Source organism: Hippoglossus stenolepis, chromosome 1 (assembly GCF_022539355.2).
Source record: "Hippoglossus stenolepis isolate QCI-W04-F060 chromosome 1, HSTE1.2, whole genome shotgun sequence".
Taxonomy (NCBI): domain Eukaryota; kingdom Metazoa; phylum Chordata; class Actinopteri; order Pleuronectiformes; family Pleuronectidae; genus Hippoglossus; species Hippoglossus stenolepis.
The window spans coordinates 12,022,656-12,037,339 of record NC_061483.1 but is presented as its reverse complement, the minus strand read 5'-3'; the positions used below and the strand labels follow the sequence as shown (position 1 = coordinate 12,037,339).

The 14,684-nt window shown below is 40.6% G+C and overlaps 1 protein-coding gene across 1 annotated transcript; it reads right to left on the bottom strand.

Annotated features, from left to right (window-relative positions):
- Positions 1 to 76: 76 nt before the first annotated feature.
- On the bottom strand, positions 77 to 12,256 carry slc39a13 (solute carrier family 39 member 13). Its single transcript, XM_035155637.2, has 10 exons — positions 12,057 to 12,256; positions 9,835 to 10,200; positions 7,200 to 7,307; positions 6,867 to 7,009; positions 4,715 to 4,834; positions 3,374 to 3,463; positions 2,173 to 2,223; positions 1,862 to 1,994; positions 1,660 to 1,759; positions 77 to 1,061 (listed from the first exon to the last, which is right to left on the bottom strand). Exons 2-10 carry the CDS (start codon positions 10,160 to 10,162, stop codon positions 986 to 988), a joined length of 1,149 nt encoding a protein of 382 aa, XP_035011528.1. The 5' UTR covers positions 10,163 to 10,200; positions 12,057 to 12,256; the 3' UTR covers positions 77 to 985.
- Between the last annotated feature and the right edge of the window lie 2,428 nt (positions 12,257 to 14,684).

Here is a 14,684-nt window from a genome sequence, read left to right as displayed (position 1 = left end):
TAAAGCCTGCGTCCCACTTCTTCAAATTACCCTCCAGTACGTATACATAAAAATAAACAGACTTGGTAAATAAAGATTATAGAGAAATTTACATTTTATTTATTCAGGAGTGGAAACTTTCACCAGGAGGTGAGTCAACAAATATTTTAATGATAAAACATGACGTGAATAAGCCTTTGTGGTTAATAACTGTTGTATGTTCCATGACTATAACAACTATAAGTCAAAACTGGATACTCTATACAAACAGTAGCAATCTGCAACTTTATCACAATCATTGATTCAAGCAGAGCTTCGTGTGAGCATCAACTTGAGCCGGTGCAGACTGCTCTGAGTGAGGGTGATACAACTGGAAAACTGTACTTTGGTGTAGAGCCGACACTTATGGAACAGCCCGTCCTGACTTCTTGGCACTTCTTTCTTGACAAGACACAGATTATGGCATGGTGGTTCTGGCATAACTCTTATAAAACCCAGTTGCGTGTCTCTTTTCTTTTCAATAAATAGGCAGCAGCTACATCAGAAATCGAGGAAGCACAACAATCTGTTTAAATACTGTTTAAACTATTTAGGGTTCAATGATTTTAAGAAGGAGGTCCAATAACACCCGGTCTGTTGAGCAGGTACATCAGGTTTACATGTGTAAATGTGCAAAACAATACGATTGTCGACAATAGAAAAGAATTTGGTAACAGATTTCCACACAAACCCTCTGAATTCCCTTGATATTTACGTCTGGCACAGTCTGAAGTGTCCACAAAAATGTCCTGTCAGCAGATCGAGGTCGCCCGCTAAGTCATCCATCCATAAAGTGCTGTTCTTTTGTCGGACATTTTGTTGTAGTGTAACATTAAGGTGATATCAAAGAGGTGTAGTGTCTTAGACAAAAGGTTTCTAAGCATGGTAGGTACCAGATGTGAGGGGTCTGTGGAGAACGGGATTTCTCTCTAGTGGTGAGATTTAGTCTTTGGTAAGGCCTCCGTGTTCAGTCGACAATCGCAGAAAGCAGAGCCATGACCGCCACGCCACAGAAAATGAGCAGGATCTGCACTAGAGTGTGTCTGCAAAACAAAACAACAAACCCATGAAGCAGTGAAGACTGCAGGACGACAAGTTGGTAAACATGGATGTAACAAATGCAGAAAACAAAAAAACGAATCGCCAAAAGATGCCATTTTTCATTGGTTGACACAGCAAAAATAAATATTGTCCAATTTTGAACTATCCCACGGTCCTTGAACTATCACATGTGAAAAGACCTTCTGTCAGGGAAAAATAAATAAATCTCAAATGGAAATTGTGATATTTGATTAAAATCGCTTTATTCAACATGTTTATTCTAAAATTTACCCAAAATACAATGTTTGTACCAAAAAGATTCTGTAAAAGATATAAAATTCTATGTTCCATAACACAACATGATTCCATAACGTGACAAAATGTGAATTTTCAGGTCCTGCATTGGATTCATGCAAGAACAACAAAATGTTGTTTATGGCATTTACTGTTATACTTTACAAAATACATACACTCTCGACTTCATATTGCAGTGAAAATGAACCCAAAGTGCATAAAAATGTGACCAAAGCAAAAAACGCCCAGAAGCTGCTTGAGGTTCAGAGGGTTAACAACATTAGAGCTGGAAAACATCCAACGTACCTTAAACTGGTCTCCTGCAGCAGGTCAGGCATCACGTTCACCAGGGCGATGTAGAGAAAACCCCCAGAGGTGAAAGGCAAAATCCAGGCTGTGGCATTTTCTAGAAATGGAACAAAACACTTGTGACTGATTCTGGCAACTTCCACGTGGTCTTCCTTCATCAATATTGGGTTTGATTGTATGTTTACTGGTCTCATCTTACCTGTGCCTTTAGGTGACTGAGTGCACAGAGCAAAGCAAGCCCCCAAGACCCCGACCAGCGCTGTGGACAGCTGCATGCGAGCAGCACTCCATCGGTCGAACCCGGCCCTCAGCAGGATGGCAAAGTCTCCCACCTGCAGACAAACACAATGGGACAGCTCAACCTTCAAGAATTAACTTCCATAGAGGTCCGATTCTGTCTACATCCTTTAAATCATGGAAACGGGAAACTTTGAAAGCAAACTTTGAACTTCTAAGTTTAGGATAAAAATTAAAGACTGTACAATTCAACCAAGACTCGTGTAATCTCACCTCGTGGGGGATTTCATGGAGCAGGATGGCAAAGGTGGTGAGACACCCAACCTGCAAGAAAAGTCTCATTAACACTGCTTTGTTATAAAGAAATACTGCTTTGTCTGACTTGTTAAAGAAATAAACGATCCTCTTGACATAATTAAGTGCTCTTAACTAATAAATTAAGTCCAAGCTATGTTCATCAGCCCTTAAGAATTACAAACTCTGAACTATAATTTATTCATTTTTAATCAACCCTGCTTTGGAACATATCATTTTCACACAGCATTTTAATGTGGCAGAATCACATTGTGACAACTGTGCATGAGCGTAAACACAACATGCTGGTGAAATGTGTGCATGTTTGAGACATCTAGCGAACTTCCTCTCTGGCGCACTGATCCAGAGTTCATGCTGCTCGCCTTATGTCTCTCCAGCTGGACGCTCTCATTCCCACTGCTCCAAATACATACAGTAAACTGCTGAAGCAACGCAAACTCAAGTCCCTGCAGTTTAAAGTCAACCTGTTCTGAACAAGCCCAAAACACAATACGACGGGAACTGAACAAACGGAGAGAAAAAGTTTGTTGAAGAGTGTTAACGAAAGCCCTGAGTGGTCCTGTTTAAAGACAGAATGCTGCTGGAGCGGGTCGACACTCAGACAGTGAGTCTGTATTCACGCTGCACTCACGAGGGAGGAGTCGTATGTCCACATACCCCTGATTTATTTTTGTCCTTTGCTTTCATTAATTATTACAGCGCTCCTCTTAGGTCATTGTGCAGCTCTCAAGCTTTACTTAATATTCAGCCTTTTGTAGTGTCAACAACTACATTTGCATTCACACATATTCACAATATATACATTTTTTATGAATTCACCCCTGTTTGTTGTTGTTTGTTTTTCAGCAGGATTACACAAAAACAAATCAACCAGATTCCCATGAAACTTGGTGGAAGGATGGGACATTGCCCAAGAATATATGGATAACGACAAAGGGGCACTTTCACCTTCTTTAACATTGCTGTGTTTTTGAGAATTTCACAAATTTTCCAGAGAATAATTCATGGTTCTTGGGGGAGAAATCAGGCATTTAGGGGACTGATATTTATAAGTGTGTATAATTTGGTGCAACTTAACTAAATTTGAGGGGACTGTTGGGCCTTGGTGGAAGTTTGTGCTCTGTTGAGTGCCAGTCTAGTTAGTCTTGCTGCTTCTTACCTTTTTGCTGACCAGGAAACTTCCTGCTACTGCCAGTCCATGAGTGAAGTTGTCGATGCAGTTGGCCAGTAGGTTCAGGTATCCACTTGTCTGTCACACACAAAACATAAAGCCTTTGTAACTCACATTATTCTTCATTATTAACAACCAAAACTATGGCGGACTGTAGAATGTGATCATTTATCAGCTAAAACAACGCTGGCTGAATCTGGAAAGTTGTTAGTCAATAAAGAGAACGTACGTACACTTGTTTAAATACTAAGTCAGTCTTCTAGTTTAAAGATAGAGTTACCTTCTTCTTTGTTGTCTGACCCCATTTTAAAAAATAAGGCTGTAAATGATCTGTTCCTCTGAAAAAAAACAGAATCTGAGTCCAGTGTAAAAAAGCTAAAACACTTTGAGAAAGCAACTGCTGGTGATGTGTCGGGAATTTCTGGAGCAGTTTTTGTTGTTGTTGCTGTGATATGCTCTAGAAGTATTTCAGATGTGCCCCACCTTTCCTTTTGACCAATACGTGTTGGGACAGGCAGAAAAGATGTAAAAGCGCCCACGTTGTATCATCATACAGACGGCTGCAGTTTCTCCTCAAAACAGTGGTGGACTGTCTGTCTGACAATAATTCAGGCTGGGAATTTGACTCCCTTTCCAGGCCACATTTTTCCCGCAAAGCACCAGACCTCTTATTTTGCAGGCTAACCCTATTGTTGATGTAACGGTTACCAGAGTAGTAAACAAGTAGGCGGCGCAGTAACTCACTGCCCTCTGCCATCTTTTCAATGACGTCATCTTTGTCAAGTGGCATAAGAATCTCCTTCTCTGTTGCCACAGCCAAAACAGTAAAAATATGATATTTCCAAAGGCTTTTACTTTGAAATACTATATCAGATTGTCCTGATATTGTCAGTGAGACTCTGAGGAGGTGAACTGTTCAATTACTTTTGTGTATTTTAATTAATTAATTTGTTACCTCATTAATTCATTCATGAATTCCCAGACTGAACAAATGCGACGACCCATTTACATGAAGGTCAGTTGTATTCACTCTAACTCGCTCGTAACTTAATGCTGAGAAACAATGTGCACCGTGAAATGAGTGGGGGCTGGTTTGGGGTGTCAGGAGCTGGGTGCTCTATTTAAAGCCAGTAAGTTGTGTTTAGTTATGAAAAACAAAATGACTCCATTTGGAGAGGACTGAAGAAGCAAAAAATGCATCTCATTAAATAAACATTACATATCAACAGTTTAACTCCAGTGGTGTCTCTCTTTATTCATTTGTTCAGTTTGTAAAATCATTTTCTGTCATTTTTGTTAAGTAGGGGATGTTTTGGTTGTCAGCATTACCTTTATTTTCCTTGATCTTTCCTGCAGACTCTGTTGCTTGGAGGATTTCCATGACTCAGCATGGTGCCCGTTTCGGAGTGATACCACTGCTTTTTCACCGAAAACTGAATTAGACTGTGCCTGCAGAGAAAAGGGAAGAAAAACAAAGCTACAGTGAACACTTTATGTGCGCCCTCTTTTTCACATTACTATCATCATCAACATTTTTATGAATAATTTGTATTTTCCTACTAACAGTATCATTTACCATCCGTTACATGCAATTGACTTGGAGGGACATATCTCCCCCAAGGAAACGTGCTGCCCACATTGACCATTAACACTAATCTTCATAAAAACTAATGTTAATGGAAACAATAAACAAGGATTTTATTGTTTCTCCCACTGTGTCAGGGTTCACCCACCACAAACAGAACAGCTATTGAAAAAAATCCAGACTATTTTCAGAACTTTCCACATGTGGTGTTATAAGCAGTCATTTGTACTTCGGCTTCATTTCCCAAACATTTCAAAACTTATGAGCCTTAAATTATAACACTGGTCAACATATTTTTATATGAATTATATAAAAGGAGACGGATTTGTCTCAGGCCGTCGCCTCCTATTTCCGAGAACAGCCAACTTCCCCGTTCCCTCATACAGAAACCACTTATGTTGCTATTTAAAATGATAGTCACATTAAATGAGAGGAAAATAGCCTGCTGCCTCTGTGTCTATGATTGAAGCATGCAGAAGTAATAAAGTGTGATGAATTTCCATGGCTATCAATCACCTCCTGCAGTCTGACAGACACTGTCACTGAAAAACACTTTGTTAGGTTTGTTCAATGAGAAATTGAAAACGCAAATAATACATTAAGCACTGCAACTTTCTACAAATATGATATATAAAAAACACTGACCAATACAAAAGAAATCCTAATAAAGTTACAACCCTAGTATGTATTGCTCAGCGTAGCCTATACACACAGTGTGTTAAAACACTGACCCTCTCTGTCACACTCTGTCCCGGTCTATTGTAGCCTCTGTCTGTAAACTGAGTGCTCAGCTCTCCTGTGGACACTGAAATGGCTCAAGCAGCTGCTTCACCTGGCACTAAAAATAGACTCTAGTAGAGGAGCTGAGTCGTGGATTCAAATCTTCTCCCTCACTCGTGTTACAAAAAACAGGAGGGAGGACGAGGCCGTCCCTGCAACACTCTGCAACTACCAGACAACAACAGTCTACAAAGAAGCCATGTGTTTAACAAGCATCTCATGTTGATGCTTGTTAAACACACTCATTCAATACTAATAATAAAAAAAACATGAGCAGCTGGTTCCACCTACTACACATTAGACAAATATCTCTCAGAGTTCAGGCTGTTCAATGAATGTCATCCATGTTATGTATAGTGTTTATAGTTTGAGTTGACTTATAAAATATGACTGCTTGCTTTTTTCTGAGAGCTGGATGAGAAGGTTGAAACTACTCACATGTTTGTATGGTTAGTGTGTAGAGAGCCATTAGCTGGTTGACACATAGACTGGCATTTGGGGGTGTGGGTGGGTGGGGGGGTTGTAGAAACAAAAACACCTTTTCCTTGAATGAGTCTTTTACTGAGAGATTTGCAAGCTCAACTTTGTTTGACGAAGAACAGACCTGATATTCATGAATGAACTCTGGTAAATGTCCAAAACATTGGGTCCAGACTTTTTCCAGAGCTTGTCTTTCATGCAGCAGGAGATTTTCCGAGTCAGACAAGTTTACAACAACAACAGGAAAATGTACGGAACATTCAGATGAGGGAAATCTAACGCTAAAGAAATTAAATGTTCTTATTTCATGCGTTTGTATTAACCATAAAAACTAATGTTAACCATAAAAACAAGCAGTCACTAAGTATATTTACCAATATGTCGAACTAGTCCTTTAAATTAGAGGAGAATGTGTAGCCTATATGCCGATTGTACAGTCGGTCATCTGATGCTTCAGTCAGCAAAACACTGACACCACTGAGAGAAGTATGCAAACCAAACACGGAAGCGGTGGGTGTTATGCAAAGCAATGAAATATTTGAAATCTTGTTCTGACAGGTCTGTGAGCTGTGATACGACTTTGGACAGCAGTGAACATATTCTCCTCAAACTAAATATTACAGCTGGAGCACTTACAGGAGTATTAGAATTAAGGTCCGAGTCTGGAGTGGGATCTTCATGGCTGTCTCGGCCTGGAAACATCTTCTCCAGGACCAGGAACGCCAACAGGCCGACGATTACCCACCAGCCCTGGGTCTTGTAGTGGTTATGTTTACTACCTGTGGAGTAGCACAGATTGTACACAAGACTGAGTGAACAAATACAGCAAGTGACAAGTGACCAGTAAAGCTGCAAGAGAAATAGCAAATAACTATTCTGGTGTACTGCTGAGTGGGAAGAGTTAGTCAAAGAAACATCACACACTTCAGCTACAAAGGTGGCGATGGCATTGGTGCAAAGGAGACCAACCTGAAGAGCCAGAGAGCGCCCACGCCTCAGGAAGGAGGTGAAGAAAAACATCGCCAAGGAGACCACCAATTGCAAAGCTTAACAGCTGCTTGAGCTTCTGGCATCCAGCTGAGGAAACACAAAGGAAGAGTAAATAAACAAAGTAACAGTGTACAGGGATTAATAGAAGAAAGGTGCATTGATTAAATGTGAAGTTTCTTTCTGGCTAGAGATCACAACCACACCTAAGAATTTACAGCTCTTAAAGTTCCTTGAAAAAACCCCAACACATAATGATTTATGTTTCTTAACCAAAAAAACTGGATTGAAACATAAGGACTAAAATGTCTGTAAACTGTGAAACTAACATACACTGTGGTTGGTCACGTATCCCACAGACTTTGGGACAAGTTCCCTTGGTAATGCCTAACCCCCGGTTAGGAGTGCACTTGAAAGCCAGAGGCCAAAAATAAATCTAAAATGCCACGTTCTTGGGTGGGGCCACTGGAGAGGCCTCAGGCTGACCTACAGTAACTGAGCCCTGGTGGCTGAAGCTCAGAAGGTGAGAAGATGAATGAATGTACCTTATAATTAAAAAATTACAAAAGACCATATTTCTCTCAAGAGTTCATCTGTCGACTGAGTGTTTGAGCAACATTATCCTTCAAATTAAACAGCTATGAATGAATTGGTTAAAAAAGGAGATATAGTATATTGTACCTGTTGTAATCAGTGCACATTCATGTCCCTTACATGTGGACTGACCGCCATGTGTCTCTATGGATGGTAATGTCTGTCTGCCACCACTTTACTCCACACAAATAAACAACAACTATTGGAGCGATTGAAATTGTTTTCACAAAAATATAGTGAATGCTGCTATGCTCTTGAATTAACATGTATGGTGCTTACATGAAGTTTTCTAAATAGGGCAATTTAAAGTAAAGTAAATGAATGTTTTAAAGGATCTCTGGGCAGTCTGCTTTCTTTAGTTTCATTCATACTTTAAGGCAAGTCATGCTTCATTCAGAAAAACATGCAATGAAGTCAAAACTGTAAATGGGCTGTTTTTACAGGCAACTTCAACCACCAATTTAAAGTTGTGCACATCTGACATTGTAAACCATGAAGAAGGTGCAGCTGGCTCTATATCTGGCTGATAAAGACCCGGCAGTTCTATTGTTGAGCCTACTGGGTTTGTTTTCTCTTGTTCAGGGGGAGTGGAGAGCTGGGATTTACTACAGAGCCAGTAAAGAGCTGAAGTTTTTATATACAGCTGTGAGAAGTGGGAGAGTTGTGGATGCCAGAGCAGACGGATTCGCCTGTGTGGAGTTCCTGTAATGCATTGCCTATAAAACAGCATTGTTATACACTGTGTTGGGTTAATGAGGCGAGATGATTCCTTTTTTTTTTAACTGCACTAATTTAGCTGTTTGACATTTACATTGTCTGATTTGTGTTCATGTTGATGTCGATGTCTTAAAAATACCTTCAATCCACATATTTATTCATACCAAATAAAATATTTATACTAAATAAGATTAGTCCTAAAATTACTCTGAGTTGCTCTTTTAAAAAAAACAACCAAGTGAAAAATGTAGCAGTTTGTTTACTAGGTGCTTTCTATAGAAGAGCTAGTGTTGCCTGGGAGTGTGAGGCCGGGCTTTACCTCAACAGGCACGCCTCTCTATCCCTCTCATTAAACTGACACCACTGCCACAGACACAGTTGTGAATGAGCCTCTAACTTTGTCTGTGAGTGATAATTTTTTAAGTAACTACAGCTGAAGTCACAGCTCAGCCGTAGCCTTTAACTTGTGTGTTGAGTGATTTTTGTCAGACAGTGTGGTTGTAAAATCTTGATGTCTGGCAGTGCCCAAAGTTGTAACTGCCTGGAAGGGACTTGTGGGTAACATAAATGTTTTGATGGGACACGTCTCAGTCACTATTTCATACTTATTCTAGTGTCTGACAACAGTAACACAAAAACATTTACATGAGAACTACTGTATTGGGAACAGTATTCAAATATTGTGTTTGAGCACAGAGAGTCGGAGGGAAGTAAACAGATGACGGGCTGAAACCAGGTGACACTAGAAAGAATGCAAATAAATATTCAAATTGATGTACTAGTTTTGTTTTGAGTGCTAATGCATCGGTCAGCGAGGTTTGTGTTTTGGGACGTTGTTAAGATACACATGAGCTTGGTTGTTCCTTTGGATGCTTCCTTTTAAGGTGGTTGAATACATTTGTTGTATTAATCCTGCAAGTGCCGAGTTTACAGATACAGTAACTCTGCTTTGAGAAATACCTGAAGGTGCAAAGCCAAGTGGATCATCTGTCCCAGCTCATCTGCTCACGTGGGCATGTTTTCAAATATGTCACATTTGAAACAGACTGTTTGAGATATATGATGTGATTTGGCAAATCAGCACAGCTATCTAGCAAGTGCTAGTTTGTGATCATAGTGTGGAGGATCCATTTTATTAGAGTTGAACAACTGTAAATGTGACATTAGACATCTACAATTTGCTTGAAAGTAGATTATATCTTCAAAATGAATCATGATTTAAAATCATCAGGCTGCTCACTTGCCGATGGTAGAGTACTGTGCATTCAAAGGCACAGTGTATAAGTTACATATCACCATCTCTTACCTTCAGTTTTGAGGGCTGCTCCGGCCTCGATGGGAATGACAAGCAGGGGGAAAATCCCGCTGAGGCCTACAGCAACAGAGCCCACCAGGGACAGGAGCCAAACATGAGCGTGTTCACTGGCTATGAAGGCTGCTACCGCCTGGAGGCCTGGGAGGTCATCTGTCAAGCTGTGGCCTGGTCCCGCAGCCGTGGCGGTTGCATGAGCCATCGCGGTTTGTGCCATATTCTGTCTGCTTGATGCCCCCGTGGAGGTCAGCATCAGCAGAGTAACCGGGATAAACAGAGCAGCTACAGCCCAGTGGGGCCTCCGACAGCTTCCACCTTCCATCCGTCCCACGGTCCGAAGAGCACTTGCAACCAGTAAAGCTGCAAGAGAAGTACACGGTCAGACAGACAGGCCTCTCTTGAACCTTTTTAAACAAGGAATGGATATTGTTAATAGCATTAGGTAAGTACTACAACTACTGATCATTTTGAATGATTAACCAGGTCTGTTATTTGGTCAATTAAATGTCAGAAAATTCCAGTCGCAATTTCTTAAAGTCCATGGTGTAATTTATCATGAATGACATCATTAGATTTATACTAATAAATGAATGTACAAGTAAGATAAGAACTACAATTTGCTAGTTTAGTTTCTAGGTTCCCATGCGAGTATGGCCCCTCCAAAGGGTCACAGGATAAATCTGAGGAGTCTGAGTCAGTTGCTTGAGTCATTTTCAGGAACTTTTCCGACCAGCCCCCTTGTTAAATGTCAGTGAGCCCATGTGAGAATATGGCAGGAAAATGTCTGGAGAATTCACAGCATGCAAGTGGGCGTGTTGATGACTGTTTTAACTTAAGTTAAAAAAAAAGAAGAAAAAATAATACAAATATCTCAGGATAAAAGAGGTGCCATACACGTAGGAGACGCAGAAGAATATGTCAACTTGGAAAGACTAAGAGATTCCAGAGCTTTCTGGTGAAATGAGATAAACACTTTATTTAGTGGGGGAGTTTATTACTTTCCAGCTGCTTTCAGACAGGCACTGAAGTCCCAAGGTTTTCCTAAAACTTAGGATTTCCACAAATGACCAAGTCAGCTGCTTCTGACATTTTCCAGAACTTTTTCTGCCAGCCCCCTTGTCAAATGTCCAGAAAATGCCAGAATGAGCCCATGTGAGAAAATGTCCAGAAAAAAGTGGGTGTATTGAGGATCTTTCTAATATCTTGGGATGAAAAAGACGAGCAAAACACGTTGAGGACGCAGAACAAGATGTCAACTTGGAAAGACGAGATTCGAGAACATTTGGAGCGATTCCCAATTTCCACAGCAGATTTCCCTCCTCTGTCCTGGTTTACCCAGGGGCCACCCTCTCCTCTACATTTCCCGAATATCTTCCGGTTGTGGTGAACTTGTCTGACCCGAACAATCGCCTGCTACATTCCTCCTACGTGCACACAACACAAACTCTGGAAAGACTCTTTCGGAGATCATTTCTGAAAAAGGGGCCACACGACACAGTGGGATCTTCCTGAAGGGTCACAAGCCAAAAAAAGGCTGGTAATCACTGGTTAAACCTTAAATCAACAATGTGGTATATTTTCTAAGTTGCTCATATCATTTGTAAAATATCCATCTATCGGATACAGTGAGTAAAAATCACAGTATTTATTCCTGACATGTAAGTGGTAGAAATGAAATGGAAATACTCAAGTACTTGAGAAAATGTGCCAGTGTCTGCTTCTGTGTGGCAGCTGCTCATAAACTGTGAGAAGTAAAGTGAGAGTAAAGATTGAACTGGTTATTGATTCCTAACTTTAGCAGAACTCTTTCAGCAGGTTGTTGTTGTTGGTGTTGTTGGTGTTTGAAGGGTTTTTTAAATCCCTGCTCCTCATCTTCCTGTGAGGCTCAGTGAGCAGGACGGAGACACTTCAGAGTTGTGATATTAAAATACAGAAACACATTTAAACTCAACGGCGTGAACACGAACAAACAGCGAGGTTCATCCATGTGAAGGAGCTTTTAACGAACACGCACCTGAACTGGCTAACTCTCAGTGTCAGTAAAGTTAGCAGGCTAACGTTAGCCTGCGTTAGCTCCGACACATCTACGCAGTGATTTGAACACTGAAGACTGCGCAGCTACAACTAGCATCACTTCCACTAAGTTGGTGCTCGCGTCGAAACATCGAAGCAGCGTCCAACCGCACCACGAATCTGGTGTTTTCCCGGTGAAATACCTTGTGAATTCGGCTGTCCCCGCACCGGGGTGTCCCTGCCATCCAGGCGGGCTCGATGAGGGCAGGCGGCGGCGCAGGGCTCCTCCACACTCTGCTGCTGCTGCTGCTGAGCTCAGGGCTGCGATCATCCGCCGACTGCAGCGCCCACCGCGGCTTCTCCAAACAGCCACGTCCACAGCACCATCCCGGAGGAAAACACTGGATCAGAGGGGGGGAGGAGGAGGAGGAGGGTCGGGATCTGGATCCGCCCCGACTCACACTTCTGGAAGTTTCGGAAGTTTCTGCCCCGAGGACTCACAAAGTGAACACACACACTCACACCAAAGAGCTGGATCAGAGTGAAGAGATGCTTCTTATTTATTGTTTTTTCTTTGCATCTCTTTCAACAAAAGAGAAACAAATGTAGATAATCAACACTATGAACTTATTGATCCAACTTGTTAATGGGATAGTTCACCCCAAAAATGAAAATTCACTCATTATCCACTCACCACTGTGCCGATGGAGGGGTGGGGGAAGTGTTTGAGTCCGCAAAACACTTTTGGAGTTTCAGGGGTAAACAGCGTTGCAGCCAAATCCAATACAATTGAAGTAAATGGTGACTGATTTTTCAAATGTAAAAAAACCAGCAGAATAAACATAAAATGCCTCCGTACTGCTCCTGTGGTGTCTTCCAAGTGTCCGGAAGGCCCGACATTCAAATTCAAGTTGAAAAGAGGTCATATACACCAAATGTTCTCTGTGATCCACGTTTCATTCGTTGCTCCAGAGGAGGATAACAGGATAACACATTGGATTGTATTGGATTTGGCTGCAACACTGCTGACCTCTTACCACTTCACCCACCCCTCCATTGGCATAGTGGTGAGAAGATAATAAGTGAATTTCTCCTTTTTCGGTGAACTATCCCTTTAAAAGTTCAGTCTGACAGGGTGAGTGAGGGGGGTAGTCAGCTGCAGCATGCAACTTCACCACTAGATGTCACTAAAGTCTACACACTGGACCTTTAAATTAGTAAATGCGTATTTTTAAAACACAGACTTAGTATTGTTCAAGCTTCCAATATGGATTAGTGCAATCCATACATTTACAGCAATATACATTTATATAAAATGTATGTTTCGATTAACTGACCCAGAAAATGCTATCATAAGGACTTTAACCGAGACGACACTAGTGACACAAAGTTCTCATCTTGTCTTTGGAAACACTGGCACAAAAGTCTATATGGTTTTTGATCCATGTGTACTGTTGTGATTATATTCTATATTGTTGTCAGATAGGAGTCTGTCCCTGTCTGTTCAAACTGATTGTCTGGTTAGCTAACTAGCACATAATCAGTTAGCTCTCTAGGACAGAGGAAGAGTCCTGTTCTGTCCTGGGGTCGGCAGCCATTGGTTTCACGAATTACTGAATGAAAAATCTGTTATTGTTGCTTGCTGTTGATTTAATTTTATTCGAAAAATTTGATACACCTTTAATAGAATGTTTGAAATTATTTTCATGGTTTCTTTATTTAGGCTAGGTTTCTTTCTGAAAAAATAGGACTTTTGTATGTCAATATGAATTAATAGAATGAATAATATGAATTAAAAAAAACTCTTATTCAGCTCTCTGTCCTTTTTGCATAATGCTTTTTAAAATCTGGTAATATTGAGCTTGGTGTGCAGGAGCAAGGTGATTCAGGCTTTTTTTTTTAAAGCCTAATACAAGATTACAAAGTGACTGGTCCATGATTATCAAATTAAGGCAGAGTTTTCTTTTTGGCCACAAAGAACACTAAAAGCTGTGTCATGTCTTCTCTGGGTATCATATTACATTGTTACTCCTGGTGTGGTTAGAAAACACATCAAGGATTACAGAAAGGTATAATATTCAGATATAATGTGTAAAACAGATATCAGAATAAGTCACAGAAGTGTTTTTTCCCCCGAGATTTTTATGCTTTACTCTTTAACATACACAAATTGATGCACCGGCCTGTATTTTTGTCAAAGCAATATTTTCATATTGTGATGTAATGATGCTCTCAGCCCTTCATCTCTAGTAGAACACCCAAGGTTCATCTGTAACTTCTCCTAATAAACTGCCTGACCACCAGGTGGTGTACGTGACAGGAGTTTACTGCATGATTTACAGTGTCAAATTTGCCCTGACAATGGCCCCAAATATTTACGTTATTATTTCACCAAAGCAAATTACATTTCATCCCCTGCCAGAGCATTATCTTCACTTTAAACTGTGTTTAGACCACATGTATAGTCAATAACTCAGCCATCTTTAGCCCTTCTGCTCCATCCTCCTTTTGATTATACTTTGACTCAGTTGTTAAAGAGATTGAATAATATGGGTCTACATTCTCAGGTACATTTACCACCATAATAATGAATAACATCAAATGGCTTAAATGTTGAAGAATGACGACGACCAGCTTTAACTCCTGTCAAAAACACGTTGGTGGATTCAAACTGACCGTACAATCAGGGGCATCGTTTTTTTAATATTAATACAAGATACAATAATATACTTATATAACATAAGTATGATATAAAGTCTAACCACTCTTTAAGTTCTCAGATTCCTAAAAATAGACTGACGAACTCGGACATGCATTCGTAGCAGAGTGAG